The sequence below is a fragment of the Notechis scutatus genome, chromosome 4, assembly GCF_049901735.1.
Source record: "Notechis scutatus isolate UNSWTSFEM ecotype Mainland chromosome 4, rNotScu1.2, whole genome shotgun sequence".
Taxonomy (NCBI): Eukaryota; Metazoa; Chordata; class Lepidosauria; order Squamata; family Elapidae; genus Notechis; species Notechis scutatus.
The window spans coordinates 48,713,377-48,723,988 of record NC_142012.1 but is presented as its reverse complement, the minus strand read 5'-3'; the positions used below and the strand labels follow the sequence as shown (position 1 = coordinate 48,723,988).

Below are 10,612 nucleotides of genomic sequence, written 5' to 3'. Positions count from 1 at the left end.
AAGCAGTTAAAATTGAAAGTATTTCACCCCCTCTTTGCAGCAAGCACAAAACACCATCGGAGCAATCCTTATTTTAAACTCAAAAAGAAAGTTCTGCAAAATCTGCTAGCAATTTAAAATCCCCTAGAAATTTTAATTGCAAAAGATTCAAATATAGTTTCCATATTGCATTAGTTTCCAGTAGTTTCCAGCTTTTTTGTTTTGTCTTAGATAACCCAAGTACTACTCCTCGCCATCTTAAAGTCAGAAAGCCTCAAAAAGGATGATAGTTCCACAAAAAGGGAAATGGTAGGCTGCAACTAGAGAAAGCCTCTTTCAGCATGAAAGGTATATATACAGAAAAATTAGTGCCTAAGAAGCAGTGGTGCTTTTATCTGTTATGAACAGCTGGTTCTTACACAGTGAGCTTGCATTGTTGCCCCAGCCCAGCCAGGGACTCATCCGATTGATTACTTCTCCTCCAAGAAGCAGTGTGACACACTCAGGGGAGCAACACACTCTCCGTTCCCGGGGAGTTTCTTCTGGCTTCTGCAGGCCAAAAACTAGGCCCGTTCCATCACTTCCTGTATTTCCAGAAAAACAGGAAGTGATGAAACGGGCCTAGTTTTTGGCCTGAAAATCCTGCAGAAGCCTTCCTGAAGCCTCTGGGAGGCCAAAAAAGGCCTCAAATTGGCCAGAAATCAGCTGTGAGGCATGTGCATGCGCAGTGAGGTAAGTTTGCCTGCAGCTCGCATGCCGGCACAAATAGCTCTGCATGTCACCTGTGGCACGCGTGCCATAGGTTCGCCATCACGGCTATAGATCTATCAGCCTGACCTCAATACCAGGGAAGATTCTGGAAAAGATAATCAAGCAACAAATCAGCAAACGCCTTGAGGCAAACAAAGTAACAATCAAAAGCCAACATGGGTTTGTCAAAAACAGATCATACAGACAAATATTACTGCATTCTTTGACGATGTGACAAAATTAGTGGACCAGAGGAATGCTGTGGATATAATTTTCTTCAGTAAGGCATTCGATAAAGTGGACCATAACCTACTACTTGATAAGATAGAAAAATGTGGGTTAGACAGTATCACTACCAGATGGATTCGTAACTGACTGACCGACCACACTCAATGTGTAGTCCTCAATGGAACTGTATCTATATGCATCCCAAGGCTGTTTTAGATCCTTCAACATTTTTATCAATGTTTTGGATGAGTACTCTTCAAATCTTCATCAATGATTTGGATGAGATGATAAATGGGGAACTCACTGAATTTGCAGACAATACCAAGCTGGCAGGATTAGCCAACACTCCAAAAGGTAGCCTTAAGATACAGAAGGATCTTTCTTGACAGACTTGAATATTGGGTGCTATCTAAAAATATGAAATTCAATGGTGAAAAAAGTAAGGTTCCAATTTAGGCATGAAAACAAAATGCACAGGTACAGTATAGGTGGCACCTCACTAAATAGTAGCTATTACGAGAGGGTTTTTGAAGTCCTAGTGGGCACTCATTTAAATATGAGCCAGCAGTGTGCTTCAGCTGCCAAAAAAGCTAACACAGTTCTAGGTCCCAGCCTGGGCAGCGCTATGGGTATCGTAAGTGCACTGCTGGGAGGTTGGTTCGAATGAACCATTTTGGGGATTGTGGCATGAAGGTGGCAGTGACTGGCAATCAACATGGGTCAGTTTTTTGTGCTGGTTTTGGCTGGAGGAGATGGGAACACAGGGCGGTTGGGTGGCCTGTCAGGGCAGCAGGACAGCTGAGTTGGAGCAGCTGCACCATTGCCAGGGATGCCAAAGCCCCTTCAGCAAGCTAGGGCAGTGCAATCACGGGACCTGGGAGCTCCATACCACCTATGGTCACTCACTTCCTATGCCTTGAGTGCTGGAGCCTGGGGTGTGCTCTGTGGCGGCAACAGGTGGGCACAGCTGCCCACATCTCTGGGGATCATCTTCAGTGACCCCCACAGCCTACAGGCACCCCCCTGCATGCCTGATATCCCCCAAGGTACCTCCAACAAGCAAGAGGCACAGAGTGGTTGGTGCACCAAACTTTTCATTTCTCCATCTGCCTCTGTGGCAGTGTAATTGGCAAAGTCTGGGCAGGTTTGGTGCTCTAGTGGGTAGTGGCAGGATCATCCAGCAGAACCTGCCTGGACTTTGCTAATTGTGCCACTGCAGAGACGGATGGAGAGATGGAGAGATTGGGGCACTGGCCACCCCATGGGAATTTGGGTAGGAAGGGAAGTATGTATGGGCTGCAAGGGGCACCCCAAGGGAGTTGGGGTGCTTGCCCACCAACAGGGAGGGAGGCAGGGAGCGCACCCCAGGATCCAGATCTCGCATTCTTAGACGATTCCATCCTCTGCATAAAAATGTGTGTCTGTAAAACTGTGAGATCTAAGGAAAACAGCTAAGAAATCTAAGAAACCAATTTCAGCAGAGGGAGTGAATCAATCATAAGCAACAGAATTTAAACATGCTTGGGATAAATATATGTCTATCAGTGAGCTACATATATAAAAATTGGAACTAAGCCACTTCCCAGAACCCCGGATCTGTACCTTAAAGTGATTGTGTGTTCCCTATATTCATCTACTGTTCATCCCCCAGTACAGTTCCCAAAATACAACACAATGCATTTAAGTGCTTTGCTAAGAAAATATTTATTAGGAATGAAATTTAACAGATAAAAACATGTAACATTCACTGGACCTCAAATATAGACATTAAAATTTTCCACATAATTTCTTTAAGAAAGTACTCCAAAATGAGTGTAAAGGCTTTTTTGTTCAAAAATTCAATTACACGCAACCCTAAAAACCAATCCAAGTCCCACAAACATTATAAAGGTCATGTGACATGAAAACTGCATTTTAAAAAATTGTTGTACGGTGTATAACAAGCCTTTAAAATAAAACATGATCCATTTTCTTAAAAAGTTATTAGAAAATGTATTATACTGTAAGAACACTATCGTATTAATTTATATTTTTGATAGACATTATATAATAAAATCTTGAAATAGAGGTACCTGTGACACACAGATATGCTACCATGTGGAGAAGATTCTTTGTAGTAGTCTCTCACATATAAATCTACTAATACATGAAAATAAGATTGACACATAAGTGTCAATAGGTGCTGATGAAAGTTGATGCCAACATTTCCTTATTAAAGTTCATTTCAAATAGTTTGTACATCATATAAACATTCAAGTAAACCAAGCTTTTTAAATTCCACAGAATTGTTATTGTTCAGTGTATCATTTAAGGAATGTTTTCAATATATTAAAATAATAATGAAACTACTTGATATTGGAAGAAACCATTTCAACTACCAATTATTTTCTCCCATTTATATATTTAAAAAATCATTTGTGTTTTACATGAAAATCATTAATCATCAACTAATTTGAATTCTTCACCTTAATACAACATGCATTTCCTTTAATATTAAAGTCTCATTCTTGTCGGAAAACAAAGATTTTTAAATTCGCACTACCTGGTTATTAAAGAAAAGATATTGAGTTTAAGGTTACCCACAATTTTGGTAACTGAATTCTTAATCTTGAGCAGCTTCATAATAGATAGAAATTTACAGGTCAATCTTTCTCATGGGCAGGTTACTATTTCAAGGTAATTACCTATAGAATTTCTTCCTCTCATATACTTAAAGAGGTCTGCCAAAATAATCTAAACGTTATACAGAAATTAGGTAAACTAAATGTAACAAGATTGCCACTATCAAGCAATGGCATGAAGACAGTCTTGTGCCAATAATAATAGCAATAATAGTTTGAATATGCGATAACATTGAAATACTGTAATCGTAGTTTCCTGACAAGAATCATGTACAGAATAAATGACAATTTCAGGTCTACTAAAAGGTCCAGTGTAACTATTATAAACCCATTCCCTTCCCAGCAACTAAATCCATGAGATTTGACATTTTTTGTTGTATAGAATTCAGTTTGGGAAGGGATCAAAAGACTTCACAAGATTATTTTTTTAATCTTGCTAACATGCTCCTCTCTCTTAGGACTAATTAGCTTGAAGAGGGAAAGGCATGTCCAGAAATGTTAGCAGATCACTGGAGAATAAGAGATTTCTACTAGTCCACCTCAACAGATTCTAAGTTTAAAAAGGCTATAATTTTTAAATATAATTGTTCATTGGTAATAATTTGTAATGTTCATTGGTTTATAATTGGTAACATTCATTGTTTAGGAGGGAATAGCTTCTCAGCAGAGGATATTCAGCAAATGATAAAAAAAAGTTAAATGGCAGTTTTCCTTCCTTAGAACATTTATTTCCAAACTAAGAATGCAAAAATAATGAGAGGGGAAACTGAATATTTGAATCTTCTTCAAAGTCTGAAATTAAGTAGAGAATATGCTCCACAAAACTCTTGTGCTTTAAAATATCCATGGCTGGAATTATGCTGAATAGTGAGAATATTCTTTATACAGTAGCATCCAATTACTCACTAGTTTTTGGTCAGTGGTTTTCACACTAGCAGGTAACTGGTTATTTAACATCCAGTTCATCATAACGGTACAGTATAATAAACTCTATAGTCAGTCATGCGCTGTTTTGTATACCTGTATGAATGTGATAATGCATGCAAGACATTGACAACTCAAGACATATAAAAATAGCAACAGTTTCAAAATTAGCAAAAATTTCACAGTGTTCTTACAGCCTTTACTTTAAAAACACAAGTATATCACTTACCACCACTATTGCTCAAACAAGGTAACTTGTCTCAGCCATGCAAATCAGTTTGAAAATGTAAAGAAGTGAACATTTATTGGCATATTTAGACAGTGAGTGCAACCCGAATTTAAATTTTGATTCTATCAATTATCACAATTATTTTCCATTCTTCCAGTTGTTTTGCATTAAATCTATCTTAACTCATTTACATTCTCTATGTTATGGACTCAAAGAACTAGACAAATCTACAAAGGAAAACACATATCCAAAAACACTCGACAAATAGATGCTAGTGGAAGTTGATGTTCCCAATTTCTGGTATATTTTATATACCGTATTTGCCGGCGTATAAGACGCACGACTGGGCGTATAAGACGACCCCCCAACATTTCCACTCAAAATACAGAGTTTGTTATATACTCGCCGTATAAGACTACCCCTCTTCCACACACCTTCCACTTTTGCACTTTTTTTTTTTTTTTTGACGCACTTTTCTGCTTTGGACAATTTTGAAATGAGCTAATCCAATTTTGAACCAAGAATATGCAAATAGCTATGGAGTTTAGAAATGAGTTTTAAAATATTTTCATTGCTTACCATTAAGCGTAAAATATGTTATAAATAAAATGAGAACACAGGAAACGTCTTCTCAATACAGCTGATCTCTCTCTCTCTCTCTCTCTCTCTCTCTCTCTCTCTCTCTCTCTCTCTCTCTCACACACACACACACACACACACCAAAACCCGGACACTGAAAAGGCTGCCAAGGAACAGTATATTCAATGCCTTCTCTTTAATCAAGAAACAAGGAATTCCTTAGAATCTTTTTTTCCCCAAGTGGCCCTCTTTAAAAAAAAAATATGGAGGTAACACTTTCATTCAAAAAGTCTTCCAGTATCTGGAGTCGCTCAGACATATTGAAGTGAGGCAGGAGAGTAAGTGAAATTTGAAATGATCCAGCTACCGTTTTCTTCCCTCCTGCCCGAAGGCCATTATCTCCACGTCAAAACGAACGAGGGGAGGCAAAGAAGCCAAACACGCTAAAAAGGATCTCTTTATTTTCCTACACTAAGGTCACACCTACTTTTCCGCATTCAAAGGACAACCTCTCTCACCACCACCACACACACACACACACACCCCCAATACCCGCAAACAATGTTCTGGGCATTAATCACCATTGCTACATTAACCTGGTAAATTTATACCCTGCCTCCCCAGTGCTGCTTTGACGGCAGGATTTCACACAGCGGGGCGCCCGCCGTCTTCTCCGCTCTCCCACCGTTCGCACATGTTGGAAGCACCGTAAAACCTGATAACCCACCCGGGGCTCCCCCATCCCATCTCCACAGCCGCCCGCATGCAAAACCTGCGTGCAAAAACAAAAAAGAAAAGAAAAGTACGCCGCATCGTGAGGATCTTCGGTCCTTCCTCCCCACACCGCTGGATGAAGGAAGAGGGGGAAAGGTTGGCAGCGCGTGGCGAGTGACACCCGCCACACACACACACACACCGCCCCCCCAGCCTCCTCCCGGCTGCAACTCAAGCTCGGGCGTGGGAGTCAGGAGTCCTCCCGGCATAAGACCACCCCACTTGGAGGCATGTTTTTCAGGGCAAAAAGTCGCCCTTATACGCCGGCAACACGGTATTCTATTCTCACTTTGAAAAATGTTAACAATGCTACATAGCTGTTTAATTGCCTTTTACAAATGTTTCATCAGAAATGTTTCTATCTGAGACATTAAGACTTGTTATTGACAGATAATTTCTCACCCTAAATAAAACAAATCCACAATGTCATTTTACCCCAGTGTGCATGATTCAATCTGATATCACATCACCATCATTATAGCCAACATTAACCCATTAAAAAAACTTACTTCACTGTCACCCACTGTTGGAAAAAGCCATCTGACATTATATCTTTTTGTAAGAAAAGAATCCAGCTTCTCCTTATCTTATAAATAACTTGTTAATCATAATCACCCAACTTTAGCTATTAAACAGAATTCAAGTTTAGAAAAATGAATAAATTAGTTACAGCCTTGTAAACAATAACCTTTTATCATATGTATGTGTATACACACACACATTTTAAAATCCTCTGAAGAATAAATGAGACATTACAAGGCACACGTTACACTCAATAATTCAAAATGATAAAAAGCAACTATTTTAATCTTTGCTGCCAGAATTGTGCTGTAAGGATACTGAAAAACATAAATATAAATTTGTTTATGCTCCAGCCTTCCGTGGCTGCAATCTCTTTGTTCTATAGTGCTGTGAGAGTTGAAATATTTCAAATTAGTTTTCTCAGATACTCTCCACAAAGCTTCCAGGAAAAAGGCCAGTTTTTCCATTTCGCTGCAATGTGCCTTTGAACCAGCCATCTTCATGTTTTTTATGAACAAAAACAACATCTCCTTCTTTAAGTTCAAGTTCAGCTTCACTCTGAGGAGGGTAGGATACCACTACTCTGTATCTGTAGAATGAGATTTTTTAAAAACATTTATACTTCCACTGTTTAGAAAAAAAGGCAGAAGAATCAGAAAGCTTATTTGAACTATTTATAATTATAAACAAACTATAAACTATAAATTCAGAATTAATAAGAACAGACAACATGTGCATTGTATCTCTTCTGGCTATTATCATTTTCATTTTGTATATTTTGTAAATTTCATTATTAATTTTCATTTTGTAATTCAGTTTTCACCATATCAGTTTAGATTCCAATAGGAATCTGCAGCAAATTCCATCAGGAATTTGGGATAATTTGTGCTATGCTTGATATTTTTTCCTTGAAAGTATGCAGTGTAACAAAAAAATTCTTTAATAAAGGGAATTATTCTTCCTTTTATGCCAGCCATAAAACTCCCCTCAATATCCAGTTTCATAGATTGGAATTGGAAAAAACCTTGGAAGTCTTGTAGTCCAAGCAGGAAACCTTATGTCACTTCAGACAAATGGTTGTCTGGTCTCTTAAAAACCTTCAGTGATAGAGCACCCACAATTTCTGAAGGCAACCCGTTCCACTCAGTGGTGGGATTCAAATGTTTTTACTACCGGTTCTGTGGCTTGATGGGTATGGCAGGGGAAGGATACTGTAAAATCTCCAGTCAGAGGTGGTAATTGCCGGTTCTCCAAACTACTCAAAATTTCTGCTACTGGTTCTCCAGAACTAGTCAGAACCTGCTGAAGACCACCTCTGATTCCACTGCTTAATTGTTCTAATTAGGTTGGTTCTTTCCTTGATTATTTCCACACAATGTTCTCACTTCAGGTACTTTGGAGAATAATAAGTTAACACCCTCTTCTTTGTAGCAACCCTTTAGATATTAAAACACTGCTATCGTATCACCCCTAATCTTTTTCATTAAACTAAGCGTACCCAATTCTTACAACCATTCTTCATATTGTATACTTTAGCCTCTAGTCCCCTAATCAGATCACCATCCAACAAGCAATATATTAGAAGCAACTGCCTGTTTATATAATATATTAGAAATAAATGAACATCTCAAACAGAATACAATTCAAGGAGAATATTAATATAAAATTTCTTCCATCATTTTTAATAATTAGCAATTCTTGATGAAATGTAAGAACACTTTTTTATCCAGGAAAATGACTTACCGTTCATAGATTACAGATCTGGATTCATTTGACACTGGAGCCAATGATGAGCATGGTTGTCTTGGAGGAGGAACTACAGGTATATTAGAATCCAAAGAACTCGTTTTGCAGTGAGTATTCTCCAGCACTATTGTAGGGGATTCACTGTCCACGGAGCAAGTGTCTGCTCTTCCTTGACCAGAAATTGATGGAATTTCTGGCCCTACAGCACCCTGAAGGGAGAGTCCTGTAGTTGCCAGCTCAACTTCGAGAGTTGGGGATGATGGTGGTGATGCTCTAAGTTTACGCTTAGTAGATGCTCCTGAAAGTAACTTTAGCAACCCTTTTTTTTCTTTCTATAAAATAGAATTTTTTTAAAAAGGAAATATGAATGTGGAATTTTACATTTGGCAATCGAGTAAACAGTATTGTACTTGAAGCTACTGAGGGTATCTTCAACAGTAAGATTGGCAGCATATAAATTTAATAAATAAATAAAATATACATTTAAAGTGCTTCACATACATCGGGACAACAAAGCATGTGGAGTGGTGGTGTGATACAGTGAAACTATTTGGGAATATTTTTTTCAAGAAATTAATCTCAGTGTACTACTAACAGCTATAAACCATATAAATTACAGACCTGCAATCCTTAGGATTATCCTGCAAGGGAAGTGAGGTTATAATTTCCACAAATTATTTTACATTTATTGAAAACTTTCATTAGTCATTATTTCTAAGGGGATAATTTTTACTTAAATACAAATAGCATTTGTGCAACCCAGAGCTTAAGTTCAAACACGTATAGTACATTAATACTAAACATTAATGGAAAAAAATCCATAATACAGATTAAAAATGAAATAAAAGCCACTAAGATATGGAAGCTTAAATTTGGGGAATGCATAGCAATGTCAAAATTAACAGTATACATTCACACCATAATTTTAATCAAATTTAAGCAAAAATGGTCCCCATATATACAATATATCATATAGTATAACAAATTCTTGGCTTACAGGACCAAGAATTTATACCTTGGCGTCTAAGGGGACATAAGTTTGCTTACACATGGCCCTGTGACGTTTCACCTGGATTACTTCAATGTGCCGTACATAAGGCTTCCCTAGAAGAAAATTCAGAAGCTTCAACTGGTGCAGAATGTGTTTGCATGGGTAGTAAAGAGTGTTGGATATTTGACACATGTAACATCACTGCTTTGTGAGCTGCATTGGTTGCCAATATGTTTCTGGGTGTAATTCAAGGTGGTGGTTATCACCTTTAAAGCCCTGCATGGCTTGGGGCAAGGTTATCTAAGTGACCGTTTTCTTCCAGTTGTTTCTAGCCATCCAATTCAGTCAGGCAGTTTGGGCATGTTGTGGGTCCTGTCAGCCAAGAATGCTGGTTGGCAGGAGCCAGGAGATGTGCGTTCTCTGCTATAGCCCCTTCAAGCTATCAGGATGACCCCAACCCTATTGGCCTTTTGCAAGCCCTGAAGTCTTGTCCAGGCGTCCCCATTTTCTGGGAATTCCATGAGAGTTAGCAATTTGGAGCTTTCAAAGAGGCACTTTTTCTTAATCAATTTCACTGTAAATAGCTTGTAAATAGCTTTTTAAATATTAAGAACCTTCAGAGAACAAGTTTTATTACATGGGGAAATTTTCAATGAAAGAAGTTTCCTGTAAGTTTAAGATTTGTTATTTTGAAATAAGGGTGTTTAGAACATTAATTTAACTGACTGAGAATTGAGATTGACTGGAAATAAGATTATGAAATAATTTTTATTTAGTGCTTTATAAATGTTATAAGAATATTTCCTGCAGTTTAAAATTCTATTAAAATATATGATTTTTAATCTAAGTATAAGAAATATTTCCCTGGGAAAATATCGTAAATTAGAAAAAAAAATGATAAGAGGTAGACCTTGAAAGCTGGTTACTAGACACCACCAGAAAGAACTAAACATTATAATTAAAGAAGAGCCCCTAATAAAGGAGAAAAGTAGTTTAAATTCAAGGATATTTGGCAACAATGAACTCAGAATTTTCTTTCTAGATTACTATAAACATTGGTTCACAAAAGGAGGATAAAACTGAGAATCAGGCTGTTTTGGATATGGATTTAAAATTTACAAGATACAAGAATAATATTTACAAAGATATTATACAGGATCTCCAATTGAAACCAGTTGATGTTTTAATGGCTAAAAGGGACACACAAATAATAAATCAGAACTCCAAGTAACTCTTTACTTGGATGACTTTGGACAACTTTCTTATTTT

At 37.7% G+C, this 10,612-nt stretch overlaps 1 protein-coding gene across 1 annotated transcript in view; it reads right to left on the bottom strand.

The window, feature by feature from the left end:
• Positions 1-6,886: 6,886 nt before the first annotated feature.
• SH3RF1 (SH3 domain containing ring finger 1) overlaps positions 6,887-10,612 on the bottom strand; it is a 35,927-nt gene continuing 32,201 nt past the window's right edge. Inside the window, exons 11-12 of the mRNA XM_026678856.2 lie at positions 8,350-8,684; positions 6,887-7,195 (exon numbers count right to left, since the gene is read on the bottom strand). Coding sequence (XP_026534641.2) covers positions 7,027-7,195; positions 8,350-8,684 — 504 coding nt within the window. The 3' untranslated portion in view covers positions 6,887-7,026. The remainder of the gene's footprint in view (positions 7,196-8,349; positions 8,685-10,612) is intronic.